Source organism: Pristis pectinata, chromosome 22, assembly GCF_009764475.1.
Source record: "Pristis pectinata isolate sPriPec2 chromosome 22, sPriPec2.1.pri, whole genome shotgun sequence".
In the NCBI taxonomy this organism is placed as follows: Eukaryota; Metazoa; Chordata; class Chondrichthyes; order Rhinopristiformes; family Pristidae; genus Pristis; species Pristis pectinata.
The window spans coordinates 22190440-22207427 of NC_067426.1; the positions used below are offsets into that span (position 1 = coordinate 22190440).

Genomic DNA, 16988 nt, shown 5'->3' on the forward strand with positions numbered 1-16988 from the left:
AACATTATTTACCAGAATTTTCTGTCTTATTCCAGATTACCAACATCTACAGTATTTTGGTTTTCAACACAAGGAGAGACTGGGTAGGCTGTGTTTGTTTTCCGTAGAGTGGAGAAGGCTGATAGAGGTATACAAGATTGTGAGGAGCACAAATAGGATAGAAAGTAAGAAACTTTTCTCATGAGAGAGTGTCAAAAACCAAGAGGGCATGGATTTAGGGTAAGGGATAAGAGGTTTAGAGGGGATCTGAGGAGGATCTTTTCACCCATGGGATGGCTGGAATCTGAGATACATTGCAAGAAGGGTTGGTGGAGGCAAATACTTTCAGAACATTCAAGAAGTAGTGGATCTAGATGAGCACTTGAATTACTGAGAAATAGGCAGCTGGTACCAAGCATTACTATAAGCATTTAGTAAGATATCTTTATTAGTCACATGTACATCGAAACACACAGTGGAATACACCTTTTGCGCAGTGTGTTCTGGGGGCAGCCCGCAAGTGTTGCCACGCTTCCGGCGCCAACATAACATGCCCACAACTTCCTAACCCCTATGTCTTTGGAATGTGGGAGGAAACTGGAGCACCTGGAGGAAACCCACGCAGACAAGGGGAGAACATCCAAAGTCCTTACAGTGGCCAGAATCGAACCCGGGTCGCTGGCTCTGTAATAGCATTATGCTAATCACTACACTACCATGCTATACTATAGACATGCTATAGATGGGTACTTGATGGTTGGCATGGACGTGGTGAGCTGGAAGGCCGATTTCTGTGCTGATTGATTCCATGAAGCTATGACTGGATCCCATGCTCTTTCTTTAAAGCAGTTGAGCCACTGATTGGTGAGAATGATCCAATCGAAAGTTACCAGTCACCGGAGACTGGTGCCCCTGAAGCTCTTTCTACAGTAAATTTTCCTTTGACCTTTCAGAGTGAGTCCAGCCTACCAGTACAGCAGGGAGACACATAATTGGTTGGTTGCTATGTGAGGGACAGGTTAATAACTCATAGTCAAAACAGCTTGGTTGGCAGTGTGTCTCTCTGGGTCTCTGGCAATACATTGCCCTGTAAGAACAGGTTCCTCGCAGAGAGTGACGCATCGATAACGCTGATGGTCTAACACCAGCGTGTGGTGTTGGGGAATTTCCCTTGTAACCTGTGAAAGAGCGAGCTGCAGACTGAGAGCGGAGGACCCAGTGACAGGAGACCAGCAGCCGAAAGACTGCAAGAGGGCGAGAGGCAAAGAGGAACTCGCATACACAGAGGTGGTTTAAACAGAGCGGCGGCAAGCGATCTGAGAGGAGGACGATACACGACCCGAGGGGTTTGGTATCCAGGGTCCAGCGGTACCTGTCAGACGCCAGGAGCCAACTTCACATTCCTCGGAGGCGATCAGTTGTATCCAGACACGGTGATTGGCATGGGACACGCGAAGTGTAATCAGGTAAGAATAAATACCAGAGATTAAAATGCAGCCTTCCACTGAAACTGATTTCTGCCCTGCCCTTGTAAATACATATTTCGTCCAAAAATTCAAGAAGTTATAATTTGGCTACATGCTTGGTAAGATTTTCGTTCGAACGAAATTACTGCCTTCGGTTTTCAATAATCTAGGATTGACACACGGAATTGTAGGGACAGTTTTAACTGCCGGTTTTGTGGGTTGTATACCCCGGCAGCGTCTTGAGTAGCGGAGCCTTCATGGAGAAGTTGGTCTGAGCTCCCTCCACTGCCCCGGGAAGTAACTGATCCGAGCTCCGGTCAGCCTTCGGGACGACTTTTTCGCCCTCACCACAAAATAATCTGAAATTCGTGACTCCGGGCGTTGCAAATGGAGAGATCTTCGCTGGAAGCGGTCTCCGCCGGTAATGGAACCGGTGCTCTCAGCTCTCTGGCTGCGGGTGGAAGGTCCCAAATCAGCATACAGGGTTTCGACCCGAGGGGTCGACAGTTCCTCCACCCCTTAAGAAAGATACTGCTCGACCCGCCGAGTTCCTCCAGCAGATTGTCTATTTCTCCAGATTCTAGCACCTTCAGTCTCTTGTGTCTCAGAATGAACGGTATCCTTTTAACAGTCAGTCAAGTTCTCGTTAATTCACAAGAATGCAGCCTTGACATTTCTTGATAATGAGATAGGTACTGAGATGGGAGTTGGAGATATGTGTGATTGAAGAAAACGTGAAACTGCTCTAAACTTACCGAGAATAGATCAGCGGCAGCCTAACCTGTTTATAAGGGCTTCCAACGCGAGAGTGGAGCCCCTGCCAAGTCATTGTGCTGTTCTCGATGGCGACCCAGTCCGGGCAATTTAGATGCCACTATGGAGGGAAGAACCGAATATGCGAATAGAAGAATTGCCCATGCAGCAAATAAAACGATGAAAAACGCATCGCTTTCCTACCAAAGAATTTATGGTATTTTTATATACATTTTGTTCCATGCTTTTGAATACAGAAGACTTTGTCAAGTCTATTCCCGAGTGATAACTTGGTGATAACACGGTGATAACTCTCGTTTAGCACTGGCATGGTTTATGCACAGAAATTACAGTTCAGACACACCTGGGGCAAACGCGGTTCACGAGGGAAATGGAAAGGAAAACAAAAAGCTGGGAATAGTCAGAGGTCAGGCAGCATCTGTGAGAGAGAAATGGTTAAAGTTTCAGGTCGTTGATCTTTCATCTGAATTGTTGACTCAAGTCCCGCAGCATTGAAACAGTTCACAAGATCACACAAGACAAGGGAGCGGGAGTAGGCCATTCGGCCCATCGAGTCGGCTCCAAAGAAAAGAAAGGGAAAAAGAAATGAGAAATAGGGGAAAAAAGTTGAAAAGGACCGAATGTGGACACAGCTCTGGGTTAAAGTGAGGGTTTAATTCGAAGAGATGTGGATGGCTAGATGGATGGTTTAATGTAAAAGGAAAACAGATGTTCACTGCTGGGTGCCGGTTGTCCACACTAGGAAGACTGGTGACTGCCCCTGGTTTTACTCGCTGGCTTCAGTCTACGTCAGACTGTAGGGGAGGCTCGATCCACCCTGGACTGAAGAACTGCGATGGGCAAGGGTCGCCTTTGCCTCCAGAATGCCGTGGGATTAAAGGAAGGGAAGTTTAACCGGTGCAATCTCCGCGCGACACTCTTGCACGTTTAACCTGGGACCTGGCTCTGCTCTCGTCACCTCAGACTCGGGGGCATCCGTTATGATCCAATTCCGCTCTGAAAACAGCGAATGGGAAATTTGACAGGATTCTTAGCCCACACCAAGCGCCATGGTGAGCGCGGTGCCAGATTCATTTGATCTAGACTCCCTCTTCACCAGCGGCTATTCATTAGAGTGCCTCAGATACTGCATCTCGCTCTGCTCTGTACATGCCCCGTTTCTTCCGGGGCATTGAAGAAGAGGGGGCTTGTTCTCCGTGAGCAGGGAAGTTTTACTTGGGCAGTCCATCTGTAGTTCCGTTTGCTCAGCGAGATAAAGACATCGGCTTCACAAAGGACACTTGAACATTTAAAAGTTTGTTTTGGAAAGTCCTAAAACTGGTCCTCTGGTTATTGGGAAAGGGGAGGACGGACACGCACCTTGTGGTAAAGCCGATATTGGGACTGGGCCAGTACCTGCTGCTTCTGACAGATCCCCGGACTTTTGAGTCCTTGACTAGGATTGTGCCCAATTTGCGAGGCTCTAAAGCAGGCACTTGTTTGAAGAGCCGTTGTCAAACTGCTCATCGCGGGCACTAAATTGGTCACATTAGGGTTCAATTTTTCTCGTGAACTAGCATGTTTCAGTGAGTTGAGCACTTAGATCGGACAAGAGGCCAGGGGAGCTCAGTGGTGAGGCTGCACTGCATTAAACTAAGCAGAGGTTATGCCGTTCACAAAAGATGCCAATAGAGTAGCACATTAAGGAGTTCCGTGATTTGAATCAGCAATGTTCAAAGACCAATGACTCTTATCCAAGTCAGGATAGAGAAAGAGTTGGAAAGGTGACAGAGTTCCAATACTGGCTTTAACCTTCTGGGTAATGGGGATCAAGAGCTTGCTTAGTCTTATTGAAGAAGCCTTGTGAATTGCTGCTGTGGATTCTGTATTTCGTATACACTGCAGCTACGGTATACCAATGATAGAATTGTGGATGCTTAGGCTAGTGATGAGGTACCAATCCAGTAGACTGTGCATTACCTGGATGATGTGAAGCTTCTTGAGGCACCAAGGCAAATGAAATTATTTCATCACCACCTTGTATGTGTTATTGCTTCAACCCTCTTCTCGACCTTTCTTGCTGCAATATTGCTTCTCATATCCAATAAACTTCCCATTGAAGTGGAGCTAATTCACAGGAAGAATGCGAAACCATTCAACCTCCATCACCTCCACTCCGCTCCTCGGTTGCTCCAACCTCAGTCATTGAGCTGTAGTTTGCAGACACACTGAAGTATATTAACTCTTGATACTGAGTTCCAAGTCATTGTTGATCTGTTCACCGAAGTCCATGAGAGAATGGGCTTTACACGAAACATTCACAGAACAAAGGTTCTCTGCCAACAAGCCACTGCAGCACAACACTGTCTCTGACATGAAAGGTCCACAATGGGACCCTTGAAAACATGGAACACCCTCCAAAGTCAAAGTTGAATTTATTGTCATATGTACAAGTACATGTATGCACAGGTGCAATGAAAAACTTACTTGCAGCAGCATCACAAGCACATAGCATTACGAACACAACATTCATAAGAAAAACATAAATCATATAAAATTATACAAGAAAGAATACAATTAGAACAAAAAAAACAAAGTCTATTGCAGTGCAAATTGGTCAAAGTGGTGTTGCTGTACTGAGATAGTGATTAGGATTGTGCAGGTTGGTTCAAGAACCAAATGGCTGAAAGAAGTGGCTATTCCTGAACCTGGTGGTGTGGGACTTCAGGCTTCTGTACCTCCTGCCTGATGGTAGCTGCGAGAAGATGGCATGGCCTGGATGTTGGGGATCTTTGATGATAGATGTTGCTTTCTTGAGGCAGCACTTTATGTAGATACTACCGATGGTGGGGAGGGATGTGTCCGTGATGTATTGGGCTGAATCCACTGCTCTCTGCAGCTGCTTACGTTCCTGCACATTTGAATTGCCGTACCAGGCCAGGATGCAACCAGTCAGGATACTTTCAACAGTACATCTGTAGAGGTTTGTTAGTGTTCAGTGACAAGCTGAACCTCCTTAACCTCCTAAGAAAGTAAAGATGCTGGCGCACCCTCCTTGTGATTGCATCTATGTGCTGGGCCCAGGACAGGTTATCCAATATGTTAACACTCAGGAATTTAAAGTTGTTGACCCACTCCACTGCCGATCCCCCAATGTAGACAGGCGCATGTTCACTCCCCTTCCTCTTCCTGAAGTCAACAATCAGTTAAGTTTTACTGATGTTGAGCAAGAGGTTGTTGTTGCAGCACCGCTCAACCAGATGTCCTATCTCGCTCCTGTACGCTGACTCATCACCACCTGTAATTTGTCCAATAACAGTGGCGTGATCGGCAAATTTGTATATGGCATTGGAGCTGTGCTTAGTCACACAGTTATGTGTATGTAGGGAGTAGAGCAGGGGGCTAAGCACAAGCCTTGGGGTGCACCTGTGTTGATGGTCAGCAAGGAGGAGATGTTGTCACCAATCCTCACTGACTGAGGTCTGCTGATGCAGAAGTTGAGTATCCAGTTGCAGAGGGAAGTACAGAGACCCAGGTCTTGAAACTTGATGATAAGTTTGGATGGGATGATTGTATTGAACGCGAGCTGTAGTCAATGAACAGCAACCTGACATACATGTTCCTGTTGTCCAGATGGTCCACAGCAGAGTGAAGAGCCAAAGAAATCGCATCTGCTGTTGACCTATTGTGATGCTAGGCAAATTGAAGTGGATTCAGGTAATCTCTGAGGCAAGAGTTGATTTGCGCTAAAACCAACCCCTTGAAGCTGATGTAAGTGCGACTGGATGCTAGTCATTGAGGCAGGTCACCAGGTCTTCTTGGGCATTGGTACAATAAGTGTCTTTTTGATGCAGGTGGGAACCTCAGACTGCAGAAGCGAGAGGTTGACTATGTCCATAAATATTCCAGCCAGTTACTCCAAACAGATCTTTAGAACTTGGCCTGGTATGCCATCTAGACCAGACATGTTTCATGGGTTCACCCTCTTGAGATTATAGGGTCATCTGGAAATGTGGGTGTGTCATAGTTCTCCCTATCAAAACGTGTATAAAAGGTATTGAGTTTAGCTAGGAGTGACGGTTGGTTACCACTTATGCTGACCAATCTTGCCTTGTATGAAGTAATATTGTGCAAGCCCTGCCACAGCTGTTGAGTGTCCGTCCATGATTCCAGTTTAGTCGGCTCGCAATGGCCTTCCGGAGGTCATACCAGGACTTCTTATATGACTCTGGGTCACCAGCCCTAAACACCACAGATCTAGCCCTCAGCAGATTATAAATCTCCTGGTTCATCCAGGGCCTCTGGTTGGGGAAGACTCGAAATGTTTTTGTGGATACACACCTATCCACGTTTCTTCTTATGACGTTGATGACTATTGTGGCATATTCATTTAGGTCCACTGATGAATCCTTGAACGTGGTCCAGTCCACTGACTTGAAGCAATCCCGAATTCACTCCTCCACCTCTCCTGTCCAGCTCTTCGTTGTCCTCTTCACCAGTGCTGCGCTCTTCAGTCTCTGTCTGTACACAGGCAGAAACAGCACAGCCACATGGCTGGATTTACCAATGTGCAGTCGAGGGATGGAGTGGTTGATGCTCTTGACAGTGATATAGCAGTGGTCGGGTTTGTTGGGTCCCCTGGTGTTGCAGATGTTGTGTTGATGGTAGTTAGGCAGAGATTTCTTCAAACTAGCCTAATTAAAGTCTCCTGCCATGATGTGACAGGAGTCGGGGTATGCCTCTTCATTCTTGTTGATGGCACTTAGTTCCTCAAGAGTTAGCTCGATGTCTGCCTGAACTGAGATGTAGACTGCAGTCAGGATGAACTCTCTTGGTAGGTAGAACGGTCGGCACTTCACTGCCAGATGTTCCAGGTCGGGGGAGCAGGAATGAGACAAGACCGCCACATCCGTGCACCACAATGAGTTTATCATAAAGCAGACGCCACTGCATTTTCCCTTACCCAATGTTGCATTCCGGTCCATGCAGTGGATTGAAAACCCCTTGGGCTGAAGTGCCGTGTCAGGAGAGTTAGGGGTGAGCCATGTCTCTGTGAAACAGAGCACACAGCAGTCCCTTAGATGCCTGTGATAAAGCAATCTTGCTCTCAGGTCTTCTGTCTTGTTCTCAAGCAATTGTATTTTGGCCAGAAGGATGCTGGGGAGGGGTGGTCTTAAGCCCCTATGTTTCAGTCTTACCTGAGGTCCTCCTCAGCACCACATTTTCTGGCACAATGGAGGCCTCCCTGATGTTTCCAGCTGCTGAATTCACCTTGTGGTTGGCCTGTTCTGCCGAGTCTGTCGGGCCTGTCTAACATTCATAGGATCACAAATACATTTAAATGGCTTAAAAACACGTTATTTACTGCAGTAGTTTCCACTACAGTTTTCAGTTTTAAATGGTCTTGAGTATATATCTATATTCCTGTTAGCTGCCACCAAAATGGGCCATACCACAAGTGCAATCTTTTAGCAACGATGGACATCAGTTACAAACTTCATTGCCCCCTCCAGTATTTGGCAAGTCTTTGGCCATCTGAGGAAATGAATGTTTGAAGATCAAGACCTCAAACCTGGCACCAAGCTCCTGGTGATCCCCAGCATGATCCCTGCCTTCTGAATTCTTTGGAAACATGGACTACATCTAACAGGCACTTCAATGCACTGAAGTGATACCATCAACATGAACTCCACAAAACCTCCAAATCTATTAGCAGAATAGGCAAACCATTGGCAGCACGCTCTCTCAGACCAACCTCCCCAGCATTGAGATTCTAATCGTATTCAGCCAGCTCCAATGGTGAGCCACATTGTTTGCATGGCTGGCACCAGACTCAGAAACAAACACACTTCTCTGAGCTCCACCAAGAGAACAGAGAAGATGCTTCAAGGATGTTTTCAAAGCCTCCATGAAAAATTGTAATATGCTCACTGAATCATGGCAGTTCCTGGCCTGTAACTGATCCAAATGGAGAAGATGCATTGAGGAAGGCAGTGAGCACTTCATGCCCTTTCATAGGGAGAACACAGAAGCCCATCAGAAATGGTGGAAGGAGCCCTCCATCCCCCATGCTAACCACCCATCTGCTCTATCCTCTTGCCCCACTGTGGCAGAGTCTAAAGATCCTACGTATGGCTCATAGGTCCCCTCAGAACCACATATGTGGAGCAGAAGAAAGTCATGGCTCAACTGCAAGGGAGTACTTACAAAAAATCCCATTGAACATCAGTGGGAGGCAAATAGATTCCCTCTTGTTGGAGATGTTCATGTCTGGCACTTGAGTGAAGTAAATGTTACTTAGCAGATACCAACCAAAGCTTGGATATTTTCAGGTTGTGCTGCACTATTTTGTTGGCTGAGGAATTTGAAAAAATCATTATTGAAAAATTCCACATCCAACTTTCTAACAAATGCAAAGTTATTGATGTAGCAATGGAAGATATTTGAGTCTAAGATTTCCTAGAGCAATATGCTCCATCATCATCCTTTAAATCAGGATAACGCAAGCCATGGGAAAGTTAACCAGCTCCATTGATGGCACCTTCAATCAACTGTTGACTCAAAAATATCCATGTCCCATATGGAATTCAGATCTTGTGTCTGTGTTCAGGTCAAAGCTGTATTAGGATCTCGACACAAGTAGTTCTGTGAATTGAAAACTGAAGAGCATAATCCACTCTACACTTCTTATTAAAGGTGCTTACCAATATATCAGTCTACTTTTGTATAGTTAAAGGCAGACCATGAATGGTAATGAGTGTTAATTGATACCCACCTTCCTTGTTGCTTAATTATCTACAGCCATTTCTGACTGTATTTGACAGAATTTCAAACTTTGACAATCTTTTGGTTGTGGGACCACTTTCATTGCAGATTTCCTATACCATTTGGCATACGTGTAGTTCAGTGTTGAGACATGACTCCTGATTATCAAGATGATCTATTGCAGTTCCCATTATGATCTTCTGACTTCTCATTCAACCAGAGTTAGTCATTTGACATGATTTCATTTGAAAAATGATAAATATGGTCACAAGGTCGGACTCATCACTGGCTAATTGGGTGGTAATTTAAGTGGGACTACATCTGCTGGACAGTTCTCTCAACTTTGACTTAAGTCATTAGATGCTAATGAAGGAGGCGTTACAGGTTTGACAATCCTGGATTCACAATTTTTTTGTCTTGATTTCATGCATTGATACTGTAAGGTAGTTAATCAGTATTTTCTATTTCTAATTGTTTTGATGCCACTGAGTATTTTGCTAGGCTACTTCAATGTGAAGAGTCAACTACATTGATGTGCTAATGGAGGCATGAACAAGTCAAATTGTGTAGAGATGGCTAGTTTCTTTTCTGAAAACCTACATGTCCTTCTGCCAACCGCAACGACTGGGGGCAAGGCTGGGTCGAACCAAGTAGAGTTGCGGGCACTGAGCAGACTTGCTTGCTCACTCACAGAGTCAGTGAAGATGGCTAATGGCTGCTCTTCCCTCACCAGCTCACTCTCCTGTCACAGCTGTTTCTGCGATCCTCTCCCACGTGCGGTTTTTGTTCATTTCCGACTTACAAACAGTTCCCCGGTATGGAACCCTGTTGTAATCTGGGGACTGCCTGTATTAGTTAAACAATGGGCAAAACAATCTGAATGGTTTTGTGATTATCTTTTAGTGCTGCTAGATTTTTATTTCCAGATTATTTTTTAACTGGACTTGCCAACTGCCATGGTGGGACTTGAACTTGCATTTTCTAGTTTATTAGTTCAGTAACATAACACAAAGTGAGCATTCCTATTTGAAAACCTTTAGAGTCTATGTCTCCTTATCCACTAAATTATTTCAGTCATCGTCCACCCTTTGCATCAACAGACTTCCTCAAAGAATGCCACATAGTTTATTTGACTCGCAATGGCTCTTTAAAACATAGCTCTTTCAATTTCAACCCTCTTTTTGTGGAAAAGCATGAAATAGGATGAGAATGTATTTGGAAAGCAGAGCCAGAATTTCTGAATTAGTTGTAGATTACCCATTACGTGCAACTGCTGGAGACCTCTAAAGCTAACTGGAACTAAGACAGAAACCATTTTGTATCATAGATTCTCCTTGAGAGGGGATATTATGTGTTTACTGAAAAGTGAATCATGTATTTTACATGTTATGGTGAAGGGTTAGAACACTGTACATCAGACTGATAGAGAAAAAATAATGGAAATGGGAAATCAAAATGGAAATCATAAACCACTGAAAACACCTGCTTTTATCATTTTTAACTTATTCACCAATAATACATTCTAACCCCAACCCTAATTATCAAGATACTTATGGTGTGAAGCTTATGGAGGTGGAATTCTTTTGGTTATACACCAGCTCTTTCATATTAGGCTTTCGAAAAGCGAAAAAAATGCAGATTCTGAAAATCTGAAATAAAAGCAGAAAATGCAGTAAGTACTCATTAGATTAGGCAGCATCTGTGAGGAAAGGTTTTAGGTAATTAAATTTTCATCAGAGCTGTCAGTTCTTTCATCAGCTCTGACAAAAGGTTACTGGGTTGAAACATTAACTCTTTCTCTCTCTGCAGATGCTGCCTGACCTGCTGAGTATTTACAGCATTTTCAGTTTTTATTTCAAATTAGACTTTTACATGAATCAGATAAGTGATCATCAGACTGAACTCTTGGAAAAAAAATCCCTGCAACACCCAATATGTCAGTAAAGCTATAATTCAATTTGATAATTTGCCTGTGGATTTCATGCATTTTGTATAGACCTTAGGTGAGCATAATCCCAGACCTTTAGACTTCCCTTCAACATCCAGTCTCAAAATATAATTTAGTAAGGGAATTAAATAATTAGCCAAAACCTATAGTGGTAGCCTTTGTATCATTTGAAATATATCATGTGAGGAACTACATTGTCAAAAATTTAAAGTTAGTCAAAGAAATAGATTTCCTATGTTCCGCCAAACACTTCCATTGATAAAACACAGATCCACTGAAGACTTTAAAATTTCTCTTATATCTGCAAACCCTTGTCTTATTCCGTCTCAACTCTGTCACACTTCTGTTCCTTGTTGACTACAGCTGAAGCATTAGGGCCAATGTGTCTCTGGACATCTTTCCTTGTTCCTGTGAAACTCTGAGTATAGTCAGGCACTACTTTCTTTCTTGTTGCATCCCACTGCATTCAAAAGAAAACTTATTTTACTGCTCTTTTCCTGTTTATTCAGGACCTCAAGATTAGTCAAATACCTCAACCCCATCAGGTTTTCCATTCACCTTACAACACTCCCTCCATCCATATTTTTACCCCAAACAATATACCATCTAAGCGACATTTCTTCTTTTTTTGTTAAATTAATCAAATGCAAAAGATCACGAGTTTGTCTCAATTTGATAGCTAACATCTATATATTAATAGTCTATTAATTTGTTTGTTGACAAATCCTTCATGAAAAGAGTAGGTAAAATATTTTTAGGGGACATCAATACAATAATTCACAAACAGCACTTTATAACACATACATACCACCCCTTTTTATGTTTATTTTCTGTTTAAGTGGAATGTTGCACATTTTCTGTTTAAGTGGAATGTTGCACAATTAACTATTTATTTTGTGCCACTGATTTATTTATTAATCATTATCACTGGTGTATGGAACTTCAATGAGATCCCACTGTTGTGAACATATGCAAAATATTCTCAGAGATCTATCATTTGGGATATGCAATGCATTTGGAATCTCCCAGCATTATAGGAAGAACTGTGTTTACATGAAGTTGGAGTGAAGAGTTAGAAAGGAATTTAAATAACATTTAATATTTCTGTACAAATTGTTTTCTTACTGGAAAACAAGATCCAAAAGTGTTTAGGATGAAAGCTGTATGTCTGTATTAGTTATATAAAAATTATTGTAAATGTTGTTTCCAAGCAAGCTGATTGGTGTTTGAGATTTTAACCACATAAATTAGGTTCTGTTTTGTTCAAATTCCTGAGGGTAGGGTGACTTCAACAGATGTTATTTCGACTTGTAAAACACAGGCAACCTTAATTTGTCTGAATAATATTATACATATTTTTCATCCCATTAATATATCCATATCTGATCAGTACTGGCGTTTCTAAAAGTTATTACATATTTGACTAATGGACTGATGGTGGATTATTATGTTGTATTATCCAGCGCCATCTATGGAGGGAATAAAAAAAATACAGAAATGTCAATAAAAATCTGCCCTGAAATTGACTAGTACAAAGTAATACTATTATAAAGGCTAGAAAAGGGTAATTCATTTGGTGGATTTAGGTGAAGATAACCCAGGCAATGCACAAAGGCAACATTACATCTGTGTATGCTTCAACTGTGCTAGTAAGAATGTCTTGGCATTCCAGGGGCCAACGGAGAGGTAGAAACAAATGGTGGTGGCTGAGATTGTGTACAGCAAGAGGGAAATAACAAAACCAATAACCACTGCAGCAAGGAAGCTGTGATTGAAAACTGTGCATGAGCTCCCTTGCCTTAATAGATTCTAATCTGACAACCCTTTCTTAACACTAAGTCTTTCTACCACTTCTTGAATACAGCACTGTCTGTTACAAGTGTCACTGTGCCATTCATGATATTACAAAAATATGATATCACAACATAACCACTTTAAAATTGACAAAAAATTCTTACCAACAAGATACGTTAAGAGTTTTGCATGAGATGCATTCTCGTGAGTTTACTTTTCCTGATGCTTATTCTAAATTAGTTCTAAATGGTACTGAAGGGCCAGAAATCTGAAACGTTATTGATCTCCCAGAAATATTGCAGGTCCCTTGGGATAGAAGTGGTGTTGGACTCCACTGAGTTCTGGATAACGAAACAACAATGCAAATAATTTTATTGCCATAATATGTATTCTACAAATTTCTGAACACATCAGATTGCCAAATTAAAGTGTCTTTAGTAATTTAATTATGTTCTCTCTTTTTTAGGTATAAAGTGGAGAATTGGTGCTGAAGAGATTAAAGAACACTGAAAATTCCATGTTTAAGATCATCTTTTGAGGTCCTCAATCTGATTAAATCAACTTTAGAAGCACCGAGTAATTCTGAAGGATAGAACTTAAATATTCTGCTTGTAAAAATGAATGGAAATGATTCAACTCCAAATTCCAACTCAACTCCAAATTCACTCATTTCTGACACTACAGTCACACAGGATAAAATAGTTTGTAACCATACAGTATTGCCTATCGAACACTTCCTAATCCTTACAGAAAGCCAAAAGAAAATTATTGCCACATTGTGTTTGACAGTGGGGCCTTTTACTATTTTGGAAAACATCTTCATTTTATGTGTGATATTCTTTACTCCACAGCTCCGAAGTCGACCTTCTTATTTATTTATTACTAGCCTTGCAACTGCCGACCTCATGGCAAGTGCTGTATTTGTTTACAGTTTTGTTGGCTTCCATGTTTTTGAGTACAAGGACAATAAGCACATCTTTCTGTTTAAACTGGGATGTGTCATTGCATCGTTCTCAGCTTCAGTGGGCAGTTTGCTCTTCACTGCTATTGACAGGTACATATGCATTCACAGGCCTTCTGAATACAGGGCAATTATAACAAAGAGGAAAGCAGTGAACTGCATTTTAGTTATGTGGTTAATTGTTATTTTTATAGGTTTACTTCCTTTAATGGGATGGAATTGCTGTGAGTCACATAATTACTGTTCCGAGCTATTTCCTTTAGTTGATGAAGCCTATTTAATTTGCTGGATAATGCTTATAACTTGTCTGTTAGTTTTAATAATTCATGCCTATATACATATTCTATGGAAGGCCCATTTTCATTCAGTCTACATGGAGAAACAGAAAGAAGGAAGGAAAGGTCAAGTAAAATTAGGACACAAACGTATGGACATTAAACTTGCCAAAACGCTAGGCCTAATACTAATCATTTTGATTACATTTTGGTCTCCAGCCTTGGCTCTAATGACATATGATGTATTTGCCAAAGTAAGCAAAGATACCAAAAAGGTGTTTGCTTTTTGCAGCATGCTATGTTTGCTAAATTCTACCATGAATCCAATTGTTTATGCGCTAAGGAGCAAAGATATGCGCCGTTCAATAGTAAACATATTGTCTGGGTGCAAGAAGCAGCAGTCATCTCTGGAGAGCAGTATGGAGTCTGATGGACAGATCAAAAGCCAAATTATAAGTGTTTGTTCATCATGTGATAAGTATAGCCCTGTAACTTCAGAAAATAGTACCTCACCCACCATGCCTGTGTGAAATATTTCGTTGCTTGAACAACAAAACTTTCAGAACAACAATTTACTTTATGCAAAGAGGAAAAGCAGTCTAGCTGATGGTACTTATTTGGATCCACATGACTGGGGACTTCTTTCAAGTGAACACATTTTCAGGCATCAAGTGATCCCAATTCACCCATTGATGGAATTTCTATGTACTGATACTTCAGATATGTTACAGAATTTAAGAATCACATTTGCCAACTTTTCTGTAGGAAAATATTAGTATGTATTCCTGACTTTGGTGTCAATTTCATCAGCATTTCAAAATGTTAACAGCGCCTTTACACATTCACTATCAAATAGCACTGTATATGGGTGACCATGTTTCATAAATTCTGCAATGGATTTTCAATATGTAGCACAATTTTAACAAACAAATACCTTTCTGTCGAGTTAGTGCAATAAACATCGTGGCAAATTAATCTTAGAGGTAACATAGAACAAGTTCAGAAATGGGAAACTTTATTAAAATTTCTCATTGGATCATAATCCCACATTGTAACCACTAATCTGTTTGCAAATGATAAGTTCTCATCATGTTAAAACAAGTCTACTGAGCCAAACCAGAAGAGCTGATAACAATGTGAATACTTTTTATTGATGTATTTTTGTACATAGTAATAGCTTTGCTGTTTGGTCCAAGAACTGGTACAAACAAAAGTTCTGTTGAGTTTCACAATTTAGATTTAAAGATAATAAAAACAGAAAATGTTGGAAAGCAGGTCAGGCTATATTCGTGTAAAGAGAAACAGAGTTAACATTTCTGGTCAAAAGCCCTTCATCAGAACTGGGAATGAGAGAAAAACAAGTTATTTTTAATTTACAGGAAAGATGGGAGAAGGGATGTATAGGATGAAGGGAACATCTGTAACAGGGTGAAGCTAGGATTACCATGGGGATACATTGTAGAATTCTTCTGGTCATTGGGTTAACTGGAGCAGTTAGAGGATGCTAAAGCACACCAAGAAGTGTAAAATGTTCTGAGATGCAGGGCTATGGGACGTGCCCAGCAGGTCAGTCTTTGCTAACGGAAGGAGAAAAACTGAGCCAGAATCACAGATGGATGACTTACAGGAGAAACGACCAGTTCTGATACAGACAGGGAAAACAGGTTAGCATAAGTTGTAGAATTTGAAATTGAGTCCTGAAGGCTGCATCATGCCCAGACAGAAGATGAGGTGCTGCTCCTCAAGACATCACTCTTTATTTCACAACAATCTATGCATCTTTGTTTGTATTATTGTTCTCTAACTACCCCATTAACCCACTGACTGGAGGACCTCTGCAACTTATCCTCCTGGCAACCTTGGTGTCACCTTATCGCTGATGTTCACTTTGTCCTATTCATTCCTCCCTTCACCTTCTCTACAACTTAAAACATTTTTTTCCAGTTCTGATGACAGGACTTAGAGCAGAAATGTTAACTCTGTTTCTCTTTTCACATGTGCTGCCTAACCTTCTGAGTATATACAACATTTTCTGGATTTCCAGCAGCTGCATTTTAGATTTAAAGATCCTTGTTTTAACCTATGGATTGCTGTATATTCCTGATCTATTACTTAAGTTTGTTTGCTAGCTGTGATAATATACAGTATTTATGATGGAGTTTCCAGTCTCCTGTGATAACTCACCAAATAAACATTTGGTAAATCGTCATTACTGATAATTGGACCTTGTTTAACTTTTACTGAGGTTGATGATAATAAATAGCAGCTTCTTTCACATTATTGATTATCTGCATGCATTATTAAAGAAAATAATGAAACCAGAATGTGATATTTATATAATTATGGATTGTTTATGGATTCCATTTTGTGTATATTCCATAACATAGACAGAAAAATCATTTAAGTAAATTATATTATGAACTCAAGTGTGCATCATTTTGTTTGGATGAGAACTGGAATTGCAGCCATGTTCTGTCCAATGATTTTACTTTCAAAGGAAATCAACTATATGATTAACTTTTCATTATTGTACATATTCATTAAACTGAAGTGGTACAACTGAATGGTACAACATGGGATTTTGTTTGCAGTATTCTGTAACGCCAGTTTGTAATCTTGGCTACATCATTTTAAAGTGTTGAATAGAAATGCACCTTTGGTAACAGCACAGAATGCAACATATTGCAGTGGCAGGATCTGACCTTGATGGACGAGCTAAAGTGGTGCAATACATGACTGATGTTCCTGCTCACAACAAATTCCTTGGATTTTTCTTGACAAAAGCAATTGCAATCAAGAATTTCCTTGAGAAAACTATATGGCCTCTTTGACATATTTGAGCTTTCTTTGTATTGCAAACCCACTCTGAAACATTTCCTTAATCATTTGAGAAATTTGAGTGTTTTAGGCACTGAATATATTCATTATCTTGCCACAGTAAATGGATGACAACCAGAATGCAGTGATCAAAAGCAAGCAATCCTGGTAAATATGATTGTCATTGGGAAATTGACATAACTTTATGGAAACAGATAAATAAAAGAGCT

At 41.2% G+C, this 16988-nt stretch overlaps 1 protein-coding gene across 1 annotated transcript; it reads left to right on the plus strand.

The window, feature by feature from the left end:
* Positions 1-1007: 1007 nt before the first annotated feature.
* Positions 1008-16428, plus strand: cnr2 (cannabinoid receptor 2). The gene is made up of 2 exons (XM_052036655.1): positions 1008-1445; positions 13172-16428. Exon 2 carries the CDS (start codon positions 13323-13325, stop codon positions 14469-14471), a length of 1149 nt encoding a protein of 382 aa, XP_051892615.1. The 5' UTR covers positions 1008-1445; positions 13172-13322; the 3' UTR covers positions 14472-16428.
* The last annotated feature ends 560 nt before the right edge of the window (positions 16429-16988 follow it).

Excerpts from the sequence above, each read along its gene's own strand:
- cnr2 (XM_052036655.1), top strand. The coding sequence starts at position 13,323 with ATGAATGGAAATGATTCAACTCCAAATTCCAACTCAACTCCAAATTCA.